The sequence below is a fragment of the Danio rerio genome, chromosome 6 (genome assembly GCF_049306965.1).
Source record: "Danio rerio strain Tuebingen ecotype United States chromosome 6, GRCz12tu, whole genome shotgun sequence".
Taxonomy (NCBI): Eukaryota; Metazoa; Chordata; class Actinopteri; order Cypriniformes; family Danionidae; genus Danio; species Danio rerio.
The window spans coordinates 19059833-19074599 of record NC_133181.1 but is presented as its reverse complement, the minus strand read 5'-3'; the positions used below and the strand labels follow the sequence as shown (position 1 = coordinate 19074599).

The following is a 14767-nucleotide window of genomic DNA, read 5'->3' as shown; positions in this document are numbered from 1 at the left end:
AGGAAAGACTTTATTTTAAGGTGTCCTCGCAAAAAATGATAGTACATTTACTGAGTGAGAACAAGTACTATTTATTACTATAGCCATACAAGAATGAACAATATTTCTAATCTTAGTTCGTTCAAATCTCTGACTTGTTTTTTTTTGTTTTGTTTTTTTTATCAAAAGTAAAAGTATCTCTTACCAGTTTATATGCTGCGAACTAATGTAAACAAATTACAGTGTAGAAAATGCTACAGCTAACACAAATCCTTTATGTGGTCCCAGGGCCGGTGTGGGACTCCTATTCAGCCCTGGAGTTTCAAGCCTCAGACCGGCCCACCTCAGTTCACGACTGACTATATTAAAATAAGGTCGTTTCCAAATCAATTTCTAATGACACTATCACGTCTTTTTTTAAGAAAACAGCTGCTTTAGAACTTCAAATGTTCAACAACCCTAACAGTATTATATGTCTTAACAATAAAAATGAAAAAAATAATAATAATAATTGAACCACAACAGAAATTCTTTGAATATTGACTCATCTAAATTATATTATCATTGACCTGCAGGCTGCGAGAAAATAGATAAAAAGAGTAAAGCTACGGTAAAATAATGAATAAAAATGCTGTGTAAATAAGTAAATAAATAAATTTTAAAAGTGTGACTGCTGAGAGCAACAGATTCTGGAGTTAGGGATACCGGCCCTCGCGGCCAAAAAAAACGGACCTGCCCACCGGGAATTCTCCCGGTCCTCCCGATTAGCCAATCCGGGCCTGTGTGGTCCCAACACAAATTGATTGTTAACTTAATCAGTTTTCTAAGTTTAAGTGGATTGAACTTAAATAAGTAATAATTGTTTCAACAAGCAGCAAAAGTCATTTTTCGATTATATAAACAGTTGGATTATTTAACAATTAATAATTTGTGTTTAATAAAACCTGTAAAAGTATGATGATATACTTTATGATAACGAATACACTATCTAATGAGACCTTATGTAAAGTGTTACCAAAATGATGATGTCCTTTGTATGTTACCTCAGGTCCATTAAAATGATTAAAATATGAAGTATTTTTAAAGCAAAATTTTAAATGATCACTAACCAAGGATATGACAAAAAATAATTATTTTTTTTTTATTTTTCATTGTTCATGTTAACTAATAAAACAAACACAACTAATGGAATGAAAAAAAACTAATAGCAATATGAAATTTCAAATATTAATATATATAAAATACGAATATTTAAGATATGAAATATAAAATACTTTTCATTGTTTGCTCATGTTAACTAAAAAAACAAGCAAAACTAATGGAAGGGAAGAAGGACAAACGGAAATGTAAAGTGTTGGTAGAAGGAGGCTAAAGAACAACAAATTATAGCGACTTGCTTTGAATCATATATAATGATGAAGCATGATTATGTTTATGAGACTTAGAAATGGAAAAATTTTTATTTTACACTTTGCAAGTTTTATGTACAGTCATCAGTTATCAAAACAATCACAATGTTCACATGAATATAGGAAACACTAAATATACAGTATTTTGATTGCCAAGTCAGCAGTTAGCTTGTCGCACACGTTCGTTCATCTACACACAGACACAGAGTTGCTGTTGCAAAATTACCAACAAATGCCTATAGACAGTTAATAATTACTTCATTTGATTTTATACAATGCTTGTTAGTTTGTCTTAAACTAATCACAATGTTGAAATGGAAAACGCTTGCAATGCCAATAAGAAAGATGTGGCAAATGTGAAAAGCTCAGCAGTGGCAGAATAAACACATGGTATCAAAGACAAGGGATTTTGGGATGTGAACGAAGTCACAGTTTTCACACAAGCTTGCACTTAATGTGCTTTCACATTGGGTTTGATCGCTAAAGCTTGGTTCTTACCCAAATTTGGTTAACCCCTCCTCCCCCCAAGGTAAACCCCACACCGTTTTTTGGTTCTGCACCCAATACGTTTGCATCATCACGCTGACTGCTGTTGCTAGGTAATGACAACGCAGGAGGAGAAAATTACTTTGAAAATGTAGTATCATTTTTAGTGTCAATACTGAGTAACACACATCTGTTTATCATGGATGTAATGTAAAGGTTCAAATGAACAAGAAGAGAGTCGTTTTCTGCTGAAGTTGAGCAGAAATAAATATACATACACTCTGCTTAAATCCAAGTAAATGCATAATTCCACTCTTTAGCCAATTAATTTGTGATTATATCAGCTCATTTTTGTGATGTGGTGTGATTGTGAAGTGAATCATTCTACACAGTTCATGCGAACAGTACTCTCCAAACCATTGGTTCCTAATTTTTTAATGTAGTTAATAATACAAAAATCTAACAACCTCTCATGCCCTAAAATAGAAATAGCAGACAAGACTTTTATGAAAGTAAAGCTAAAGATTAAAATAGTAATAAATCACAATTTTTATGCACAATATGCTAAAATATGCATTTGTTGAAATGCCTAAAGCTCAGTCTATGGTCTGAAAAAAACAGTATAAATGAAAATTTGATTCATATTTAAAATAAAATAAGATACGCTGCATGCTGTGCCTCTGTGAGACTGTTGTTAACTTTGTGTCAGAATTTTTAATTGTTTTTTCTTTTTTCAAGTGTGGGGAATAAGCTATTAATGATTACTATAACTTTAATATTAATCTGAAAATCTGTACTTTCTTTATTCCCAGTAGCCTTCAAACTAGAGTGAGAAACAAAGTAGAGTAGCCCTCATAAATCTAGGTTGGGAACCACTGCCCCAGGCCACCCCTTTTCAGCCAGACTCATGTTTGGCGGATATGCATTCAATGTCTAAATGAGTTGAATTTTGACGTCAAAGAGCCCTGGGTGTACACCAAAATTCCAAGTGTAAATCTTTTCTTTTTTTTTAACAGTTTGCATCTTCAGGCCCCCAAAACAGTACACAAAGACCCACAATCTAGAAAACAGTTTCCATTTTTGGTTGAAAAGAGTTTTACTTAGCCTAAAGTAGAAGAAAAGCTTATTATTTCTCTAATTTGCTTTCATGTAAACCCCTTCAAATGTCCCATTTAAGTATAAGAATGGAGAATAAATGTACAGTGACTGTCTGAACGGAGTGTTCAATCGTAATGACTGAAGCTTAATCCCTCCACAACTGTCCCAGCATCGCCATGGATTTGCTCTGGGTCACTTAATCCACAGAAGAGAAAGCTAAAGCTCATTGCCATTCTGGGCTATCTGGAACATAGAATTGAAAGTATACTAGAGTATTTGGGTGACAGCATTATAACATTTAAAGCACAACCAAACACCATAGCTCACACCTGTGTCCTGCAAAGATATAAATGCTCTGTCAGTATTCCTCAGTGTAGTGATTATTATTACTTTAAGTTTGTAGATATGTGTTTGAAATGTTGCTGCTTTGTTTGGTGACGTGAGGCAGAGGGGGATTAAGAGATTTACTTATGTTACTCATTGTAGGAGTAAATATCTATCGTCATAACCGGGACACCCTCAGGGTAAAAAATCCGGGTGACACAGATGAGAGCCATCCAATTGTTTTTGCTGAATGACCAGGGTGTCTCATTGGACAGATCAGGATATCTCGCAGGAGGGGAAACCCATGTGCCCCTGTACCCATGGACTCCTGACCTGCTTTCAGCACTTCACAACACTGTCCGAAGATCCGAACCCTAAAATCACTCCAGTCCATCTGCGTTTTGCCGTCATTCTGTTTCGCCAGAAAGTCACGTGTTGTGACATTGTGTTCACATGACTTCGTCTTCCAGCCAATTGGATGCCACCTTTCAATCTGAGTTAACCAAGAGGATAGGGGAAAAATAATTTTCCCTTTGCCTGTCGTTCTGTTTTTATTAATCTTTTCGCAAACATCGAAAGTGGTGGCCATCTGTTTCCAGTAGCACCAAAAGGTAAAGCCTCTTTCCAACCTTCCATTTTTAATGTTTTCAGATGTTGGTTGTGTTGTTTTGAATATTCATTATTTTATGAAATCAAAAATGTATTTTGAAAGAACAAAAAAAAATGGACATGTTTCCTTTTTAATGATCTTTCTTATTTGCATTCATTTTGATTGAAAACAAACCTATTAATCTTGATGTTATGATTTTGGCAAATCCCACTGTTAACAGCCTTACAAAATGATCCAGATGTTGGCTTAAAACACATTTAATGTATCTGCTGTGGAACTAGTTTTGTTTTCTAGGCCGATCATAGGTCAAACTTATCATTAATTCATGAATCGCTATAACTATAGTTTGAACCTGGCTGGACATTGTTCGGAAATGGTCTGACTTGATTTTCGAGGACATTCCTAAATGAGTCATTACACCTAATTAAACAAATACAAAAGAACAATGCACGTTGGAGGAACGTGTGCTATCGCTTAGGAGAACTGGTCAATTAGATGCCCTTTATTTCTTTATTGCCACTGTCTGCACAACATTGTTTATATTTAACTAAGCTTACGTACAATAATTCAATTATTGAGTAATTACCACAAGACTTGTCTATGGAAATCGACACTGCCTTTGAATGTGACAGATAGTTGAAGTGGCACTGTGCCGGAATTGACTTTGATTGGAACTGAAAAAATGAGAACAAAAGGAAGCGTACAGGCATTATCCTGATTACCGTGATTATAAAATAATGATATTAATTTATGCTCTTTTGTTTATAATAAGTATTCCCAAATTATTTTTGATTGTCTACCCATATTCAAAACTTTGCCAATATAAAAAGTCTGATAAATATGTTAATGCTAAAAAGAAGTCGGTTATCTTTGGTTACTATTCCAAGTTTTCATAGTGTTTCACTGCATAGAAATGACAAATGTTGATTGTTGGTTTTTTAATTGGAGTTTAGCTTAGCTTAGTTTAGCTTTTATAATAGTTAGGTTTTTATATTGTAATATTTGTGCTAGGACAGTTTTAGAAACTGCAAACTTTTTAATGTTATCATTATTTTACAATTTAGAAGGTATATGGCTGCTTTACAGAGATGGTGTTTGGGTGAAATTAGAAATTCTTTCCTTTGTTGTCTTTTGTTTGAGTTTATCTGCATATGATCACAATACACTTTAGATTCTTTCTGCAAAGTTCAATAAACTTAAAATTAATAATAATAATAATATCTATAAATAACATCTATACCCAAAATAGACAGAACAAATTTAACTAGATGACAGTAATATGATAAAAAAAAACTTAACATTGTGTTTTACAGTATCATATGTACTTGCCAAAATAATCTTAGTATTTAATGCATCTAATTGTGCCTGTAATAAATATGCAGTAAATCTAACCAAACCCTAATCCTAACCCTATAAATGCATATTTTTAATTAATTTCACCCAGTAATCTCTAATCACCATAATACTTAAAGCATGTTGTAAGATAAACAAAAAATAGCCTAAAGAGAGAGAGAGAAAAAAACAAGGACAATGTATACAAACAAGTTCACATATGGTCTCTTGATCTTTTTTCATCGGTAATACCTCCTTATATTTAATGCACTTCATGCCTCAGTAGGTTTAAATAAGAGACGTCATTGTTTATTGGAACTAAAACCTTAGTCGCAGTGCAGAAAGGGATGTCCTGCTTCTACAATACATTTTTGTACACTGAGTGGCGTGCAGAGACGCGCAATGGAAATGTGGAGAGCTTTTTCTGAGCATTGCTCAGCCATGCACAAAGCGTGCTTAATTTGATAGCCGCTACAGAGGAAGAGGCCAGAAGCTCTTTAGTAGAAAGCTTGACCCACTTTTCCAATCAGATGTCATGAGCACTGCTGCTCTTACAAAGCTGCACAGAGGCCAAAATCACTGATGCTGCTTCTGAAATTAATGGGGTGCTCTAATGTGTAGGCCACAGTTACCCACTGTGCCGCTGTTTTTTACTGTAACTGTAAGGACCTAACAGATTTACAATGGTATTTATTTAAAAAAAGAGTCATACTGTGCACGATTTTTCTGAACAAAGAATGCAAAGTAAAGGATAAATAGCAAAACGGTGTTTTAAAAAAGCCACAATATCGATTTGTGGAGACCCTGGACCACAAAACCATTATATATTTTTCTTTAATACCAAAACTAATTGAAATATTAAGTAAAGATCAATATCAATGAAGATATTTAGTAAATATATCGAAACTTAATTTCTCATTGGTTTTTAAACTTAGCAATTAGTTGTATTCATTCCAAATATTGTCATATTCCAACAAACGATATATCATCAGAAAGCTGACTTATTAATATTCAGTGTTCATAATATGTAAATCTCAATTTACAACAAATGACCCTTATGACTGAGTTTGTGGTCGCATTTAACTTTTGGTCTGGATATAACTAACTAACTAATATTAGTGATGATCAAGTCTGTATAGAAAGAAGCTGATAACTAAGACAGATAGAAGCAGTAATGGGATTACAACTTCTAGAGAAAGAGCACTCTTAATTTGATGACAGATCTAGGTATGGGACGATAGTCATTTCCAAGGTATACCACAGTTTGGAAAAGTCAAGGTTTTAAACCCGCCAAAATGTTCTACTATACCATTCCTAAAATATGTATAAGATTTTTTATTTACTTTTTTTAGGACAACAGTATCTTCAGCAAAAACAAATCTACAGAGATGTCATTTTAAATTCATTTTTAAGCGGAAGTCAATGATTCAGCCTGACATGTTTACTTGCTTCAAAATATTATAAATATTTTTAAAAATACTATGTATAGTTTAGGGAAATATGTATGTATAGGGGAATTTTTTTGTTTTTTGTTTTTTACCCAGACATTTAAAAAGAATATATTTTAAAGCAGTAATCACAATAGCATGAAAGCGTGAAATTTTTATCCAAGGTTATCATATCGTCAGAATCTTATACCGACCCATGCCTAATAACGATTCATCCTCATCCAGGTTCTCTGTGCTTTTTTGAAAGGGAAAAAAAGAGGTACAGAAATGCCATTGTATGTTTGTCTTAAACAGTGTTGAGCAAATCTCACTCACAAATGCTCTCGAACAAGAAAAACAACTTATGTGACAGCTCTGAATTCCTTGAATGCGTGCTCCCAAAAATCTCGTGGTGAAATACATGCATAATGTTCCAATGGAGAAATTGGCATTATGTGCAGTGCAGAGTATTTGAAGTATACTTTAAACTTAAAACCCATTTATAATATCATGACACGAGCAATTCTTTGGTTGGCACGGTGGCTAGCAGTGTCGCCTCAAAGCAAAAAGGACGCTGGTTTAAGTCCCAACTGGGTCAGTTGGCGTTTTTGTGTGGAGTTTGCATGTCTTCCCCGTGTTCATGTGGGCTTCTTCCTGGTGCTCAGGATTTCCCCACAGTCCAACGACATGCTATAGGTGAATTGGACAAACTAAATTGACCATAGTGTATGAGTGTAATTGTGAGAGTGTATGGGTGTTTCCCAGTGCTGGGTTGCGGCTGGAAGGGTATCCGCTGCGTAAAACATATGCTAGATAAGTTGGCGGTTTATTCCACTGTGGCAACTCCCTGATAAATAAGGAACTAACAGAAGGAAAATGAATGAATAAATTAAGAAATTCTCGGTTTGTTGGTTTGTTTTAACACTGCTTTTATTTGTATTATTTTGACTGATTATTTTAATCCTAACCCATCCAAAACAAATTCCATAAATCAATAGGTTTTCTATGCACATACAGATGGTGCATTTTTAGCATTTACTGATGTAGAGTCAGCTTTTGCATTTGAGCAATTATATGGAAAGGGTGGGCAGTAAAACAAATTCTGCTATATTCCCAATGTGCAAAATGAGACCAGAAATCAAATGGTTTTTAGAATGAAAGCCAGATACTGGATTCTGTTTGTGTGATAGTTGAAATTCAGTCCACTAAGGGAGTTCTTACATTCTTTTAATAGAATTTAGCACCCTTAAGCACCACCTCAGACTAAACAGTGCTGTATATTTACTAGTGCTAATTATTCACTTGTTAAAAAAAGAAAAGAAGGATGTTGTCTCTCTTTAACATCTGTTTACTAACGTACAGATATTTTATCAGTGGGTGCGTGTGTGTTTATTTGTGGAAGTGATGAAAATGTGTTCATTTGAAGCAAACATGCCTCAAACGGTGCCATATGTGGCCACTTTGTTTTCTGCATATTAGACATTCTAATTAGACAAAAGAATGCAAAAACTCATTTTAGTAGGACTCTTTTTCTCAGAGGCATTATGGACACAAAAGTATTCCACAATCAGGCCTTATTCCTTTTGCACAAAATATTGCCATCTGTTTTGGCCTGATTGGCCCTCATGGGAGTGTGTTGTTTATAATCCTCCCCTATGATTAATGGCTGATCCCACAGTGTTAACATTTTTCCCTACTTCAAAAATGCATGTCCTGTTCATCAGTCTTGAGCTTTTAGGATCTGAATTCATCAAGATGCGAATTGTCTTATGACTATATGACATGCAACGACTCTTCTTTTTTTATATAACCCAAGAGGTTTATCTATTTGCCATCCACTTCTAGGCTTGGCACTGATCGGAGTGGATTTCTGTAGATTATTTTTGCTGTTAAGAGGGACTGGACACCAACCTCTGGATGTTGCTAAATCTGGATTAAAGTCTTTACGTAATCTGGCATCCTGTGGGAGATTGGAGGACATCTGGCTGTAGATCTCATCCATCTCTGTCTGTCCCCCGCTGCCTCGATCTGTTGGTCTATGGTGGACAGAGAATAATTATGAGATGTGCAATAGACTTGAAGGGGCTATATGTAGAATTCAGGAAAAGCTTGTTATTAACCACACAAGTGACGTTTACATGAACTGCAACTTACTATTGGGAAGTATAAGTGATGCGAAGTGATAGTGATTTGGTGTGTTTCAATGGCTTTGCTCACTTGGTATTGCATTTATTTTTGTTTTTGTTCTTTTTTTTAAAAGAAGTTGGGAATACATTTGGAATGACATACTATTAAAGGTACAGATGTCATTTTCGCCACTAGAGGGTATATTCACAACAAACAAAGGTATATTTTTGATGACGCCATGACTATGTTGGCATCTTTATTACGTCCTACAGGATTCATGCTGAAATCATATATGTGTATAAGCTAAAGTACTCAAATGCTAATATCATGGTAATCTGAAGCAGAGTAAGGCTGCAAGCCATCAAAGCAAAATGAGACCTGAATTGCTGATCAAAAATGAGCAAGGCTATGGAAGCAGTAAGGCTTTTACTATGATGTGAAGGAGACGCAGAGCTGTTTTATCATACTCAATACATTTTAGGGTTCTATTATAATGCTATTTTGAGTAGTCTAATAAAACGCCCAACATATTAAAGCAATTTTTAAAAATGTCACCCTGTTTTTTATTAAACCAAACTGGAAAATTGAGAGTGTGGGGTGTCACAAGTGTGAACTCATTGGTGTTCCTGGCCTAAAAAGGAGATGTGTTAATGCACATTGTTGGCGCATTGCTATTTTGAGAAACTAAAATAGGCCGTGCCATTGAATTCCAGCACAGAGCGCATTAGTTATGCGCCTATGCAGGTCCAAACGCTTACACATTGCTTAAAACACACAGAACGTATAGCATCAAACAAATATCTTTGCAAATCAAAAGAATTAAGGAATTAAACTGTTACAAAAAAATTATATTTTCAACATAAATATAAAAATCACTGCCTCCATGTCACATCTCAGGGGGGCTTTAATTCAGTTTATTCATGACAATTATAATATTTTATAATGTCATTATTATTATCAGTATTATTTATTATATGCATATTTATATTTAGTTTTCATAAAAACAATTTTAGATTTGTCCACCTGTCGGGTTTTGGAGATGTAGGCATCATCATATAGAGGATAAGAACAGGACGTGTGTTTGGATATAACTTTTTGACCACACTTCATTATTATGTTTCATTTATTCGTTAGCTGAAAATTAGAACTGAATTTAGAAATAATAATAATAAAAAAAAACTAATGAAATTATGTCGGCTGATGGATGTCTTCAGTGGAGTGCGTACAACACCATTTATTTAGCCACAAAAATGAAGGAGTAAAAAAAGTAAAGAGGCCGAATGGAGGAGGCTCATTCTTTATCCTCACGCTGCAGATGGTCTGTTTAACTGTTTTCTCAATATTGAAGCATTCAGTTTTTCCACTTACAAAGTCCGTCTTGTAAATAGCAAATTTGCCTTGGTGCAACACAACTGACACTTAAAGGAAATGGGAGATGAGAGTCTGATTGTTTTAATACACGTTATGCCCAAAACACACCCATAACTCATTAAGAAAATAAGCACAACTCTGTTAGCTTTTGCGCCATGCGCTTTAGACTTTGCGACTAGATCGTTAAAATAGAGTCCTAAATGTTTGTACCTTAACACAGTTTTTAGTCTGAATTAGAACTAATTAGATCTCATGTCGTGCCACAAATTGTCTGAATTCTGGTGGTTATTTTTATCTCAGATATATTGTACATTAATTTAAACCCAAACCCTCACATCGCTATTTTTGGAAAACGCCTAGATGATTTTCATGTCACAAACGTTCAAAATAATGTCATTGCCTTTTCCTCCCTTGTTGCTCGCAAAAGAATTCTTTTAATGTGGAAATCGCACTAACCGTTCTCAATCAAAATCTGGTTACAGGACATCTTAAGTCTTCTGAAATTGGAGAAGATTAAGTTCTCTCTCAGAGGCTCGTCTCACAAGTTTTATACTCATTGGAGGCCACTACTAAACTATTTTGATGATTTAACACCTCTGGAAGTGATTATTTAAGAAATCTATTTATGGTCGGAATTATCAATATTATTAATATTATTTTTTAATCTATTATTTTTTCCAGAACTGTTATGCCCTAAACTAGACGCATTGGTTCAACCTCAGCACAACTAAAACCATAAAACTTAAGAAGTATGTAGCACATTATTGTTGATGTAAATAGCTAATATATCTACTTTATTTTATTTATTTATTTGAAATTATTTATATATTTATCTTAAATTGTTCTATTATTGTTCTTTTTGTTTTACTGTTATTATTTTATTGTTTGTATTACTCTATTACTGTCTTCTGTTATATATTTTACAAGAAATGTGGCTATGTGTATGTATGGGTGGGAAGGGCAAGGGGTGTCGGGCTTAAATATTTACAAAAGTTTTCAAAAGGAAAAAAAGCAGAAATTGGACATTTGTATATAATGAATGCTATCCACTTGTGTTCAATAAGTAAAGTTTCTAAAAAAAAAAGAATTAATTAGATCTGAAAAAATATATTTTATCTGTTTATTTTAATATGCAACGATTTCAAAACTGCAAAAATAGCAATCACATGGTAAGAAATATCGTTACTCAACAACATTGCATATAGTGTATATTAAAACTAGCTTATGTGGCTGGATTTGAACATTCTTTAAAACCTTTGGGATAATGTAAGCACATTCATTCAATCTGTCATTTTCTTTTCAGCTTAGTCGCTTTATTAATCAGGGGTTGCTACAACGGAAGAACCGCCAACTTCTCCAGCATTTGTTATACGCAGCGGATGCCCTTCCAGCTGCAACCCAACACTGGGAAACACCCATACACTCTCATTTACACACATACACTATGGACAGTTTAGCTTACCCAATTCACCTTTAGCACATGTCTTTGGACTTGTGGGGGGAAACCGGAGCACCTGAGAAAACCCATGCGAACACGAGGAGAACGTGCAAACTCCACACAGAATTGCCAACTGACCGAGCCGCCCCGGGCTCAAACCAGCGACCTTCTTATTGTGAGGCGACAGCGCTCAACGCTAATGTAAGCACGTATGTCAAGAATATAAATAACACTGTTCCAGTGTTTTTTGGATATTTTAATTAAAAAAAAATCTTAGATATTGTGCCATTAAGGCGACGCAGTGGCGCAGTAGGTAGTGCTGTCGCCTCACAGCAAGAAGGTCGCTGGTTCGATCCTCGGTTTAGAGATGGGTTGCGGCTGGAAGGGCATCCGCTGCGTAAAAAATGTGCAGTTGGCGGTTCATTCCGCTGTGGTGACCCCGGATTAATAAAGGGACTAAGACGACAAGAAAATGAATGAATGAATTGTGCCATTAATGAACGTCCTGACACTGTCCAACAAATAAATAAACAAAAAAATACCATCGGTGAGAAACCTGTGATCATAGTCATGTGGATATGTACAAACAATTCACCAGCATCATATTAACAGATGAGGTCATAAAAATGATGATGGTTGTTCTTAGGCATGACACATTTACATGACATCACATAGAATGGCTGCTTTTGTATTATCCTGGATGTAAAAAAAAAAAAAGAATGTTTCATTTGAAGATGCTAAGAGCGAGGCGAGCTCTCAAGAGCCTAAGTAAATGTCACATCCTTTTGATTTTCCCAATAATAACGAGTGAGTACTTTGCTTAAAAATCAGTCTACAGGCTTTCATAAACAACCTAGGAAGCAGGGGAAAGTCATATTTTAATAAAAGCTGTTTACAGACTGGCATTTAAAAGCAATTAAAACATAAAAAAATATTTTTATGTAATATATTGAAATGATCAAGATATGCGCAAATGTTTTTTTACTAAAGGTATGATGATTTAATATACAGTAATAGTATATCTGTGTGGCTGTCATTACCGCACGGACACATTAACAAATGTGGATACATGTAAAAACACATCTCTGAAACCTAAAGTGGACATGCTGATTTTCTTGTCCCAAAACAGTAAAGATTTCAGTATGGATGCTGGGACAGTTTTAAAATTTTAATTTTCATCTTTTACTCCTTATTCACTTCACAAACCTGTTTGAGTTTCTTTTTTTCTGAATTTTGAAAATACAGTATGCTGAAAACCTGTAAACATTGACTTTCATAGTATTTGTTTTTCCTGTTATTGAAGTCAATGGTTAGGGAAATGCTGGGCACAAAGTAACGCAGGGGTAAATGTAACAGAGTTTTAAGGTATTTGCTCAGGGTTAACCATGGCATGCTTCTGTGGTTTTCACCAAAATGCAAAAAATTATTTAAAAGGTTGGGCGAAATTTGGATGAGGAACACAGTAGAAACCATTTTTGCAGCATAAAAGTATTTTTTATTATAGTCAATATTTTTTATTAAAAAAAATCTGTAAAAGTAGGATAGTAAATGCATTGCATAATAATGGATAATAATGCAAATAGATTAAAATGTGTTTGTCCAATAAACAAATAAATAAACACAATGTGCTATGTAGAATAAAAAAGAAATGAGCCAATTACTGTGGAAATATAGCTACTATTTAAAGTAAACAGAAATTAAATTAACTGAGTGACATCTGCCTTTGTAAGCATGTGTTACAACTAGCCCCCTGTTTGTTACAACTTGCCCCGCAGGTGGGATAAATAGTAACATTTATACTCCTGGCACTTTTGGCAATACTGCACAAAAACCCTAGGTCCGGCGATCATAATTTTAGTGCTCATTTGTAAGAGAGGCTTGTGTGTTATTGGTGAAAAAAATGGTTTGTTTAACCTTAATACTTTGTTCATTATTTGACCAAAACCAAAAAGTGTTACTTTGTGCCCCGCTCTCCCCTACAGGTTTCTAACATTTAACATTTATTAACATAACATTACTGTAAATGCTTTTCTGTTGTCCAAATATCTAAAGTCTTAAATCAAGAAGCATTTTCTAGACAAGTAAGAATATTGTTTTGTTTTCATAAATAAGTAATTAAAATGTTTTTTTTTTCTTACAATAAGCTCAATAATCAGTCAATTGGGTAAGTACAATATTTGAAACTAAACACAAGATTATTTTTCTTACCTTACTGGCAAACTATTAAGCTTGATTTAGCTTAAAAAACTCACTTAACTCACTTTTGACTTCTCTTTCAAAAGAAACTGTATTTTTAATAGTCTAGAACAGGGGTGTCCAAACTCGCTCCTGGAGGGCCGGTGTCCAGCACAGTTTACCTCCAACTTCCATTAACATCCCTGCCTGGAAGTTTCTAGCAGAAAGAGCTTGACTAGCTGGTTCAGGTGTGTTTAACCGGGGTTGGAACTAAAATATGCAGGACACGGGCCCTCCAGGACCGAGTTTGGACACTCCTGGTCTAGAAAGACAAAAACTCTTAAGTTATAAAGCTTTTTTTTGTTCAACCAAAATTAGTTTGTGTCTGATTTCATGCAACAGTAAAATGTGGCTGTTGACTTTCAGATACCAATACATTATGTTTCCTGAAATATTATAAAACATGTTGGTTATAGAAATAATTAAATATTGTATCACCATTTGAACATCAGATTACATGGCATGCTACCACATATAAAAAAAATCCTCTATATAGCAAATCAGCTCTAATTCGTCAAGTTATCCTCTGTACACGACACATGCAGATGCCACTTTTTTTCATCATGGAACCTCTTGTTTCTCTGTCTTCCCAGTGTATTATTTTTAGAGTTGATGAACAGGCTCCACAAATTTTGTGTTAAAACAAAATAAAAACATTGAGTAGTTTTTATTAACTGTGGCTGTGTCTCATTTCTGCGTGAACGCTCCACAATGAAGGCTGTCTTATTTAAAAAAAAAATTGAAAGCTCCTTCAAATGCAGCCTCAAAATGCGTCCTTCGTTTCCTAGGTAATGAAGGATACATCCGGTGGATCCTTCGCAGACTCGAATGTCCCAAGATTCATTGCACTCTGATAACGGCAGCACCCTTTAAAAAGAAAACTCTGGTTTAAATGTATGAATTAAGTTTATCTTACGAGACTATGTAAACA

The 14767-nt window shown here is 34.6% G+C and overlaps 3 protein-coding genes across 15 annotated transcripts in view; 1 reads left to right on the top strand and 2 right to left on the bottom strand.

Moving 5' to 3' along the window:
• Positions 1-8701, bottom strand: part of slc19a1 (solute carrier family 19 member 1) — a 50810-nt gene extending 42109 nt beyond the window's left edge. The window contains exon 1 of the mRNA XM_073954019.1: positions 8577-8701. The gene's annotated coding sequence lies outside the window, so the exon portion shown is untranslated. The remainder of the gene's footprint in view (positions 1-8576) is intronic.
• The window catches only part of zgc:162999, a 42038-nt gene continuing 31120 nt past the window's right edge, over positions 3850-14767 (top strand). For 9 of the 13 annotated variants that reach the window (XR_012407146.1, XR_012407152.1, XR_012407149.1 and 6 more), the window contains 1 exon segment: positions 3850-3907. The gene's annotated coding sequence lies outside the window, so the exon portion shown is untranslated. 13 annotated transcript variants of the gene reach the window in all.
• Positions 6589-14767, bottom strand: part of LOC137495843 (serine/threonine-protein kinase pim-3-like) — a 44717-nt gene continuing 36538 nt past the window's right edge. Inside the window, exon 8 of the mRNA XM_073954021.1 lies at positions 6589-8701. Coding sequence (XP_073810122.1) covers positions 8589-8701 — 113 coding nt within the window. The 3' untranslated portion in view covers positions 6589-8588. The remainder of the gene's footprint in view (positions 8702-14767) is intronic.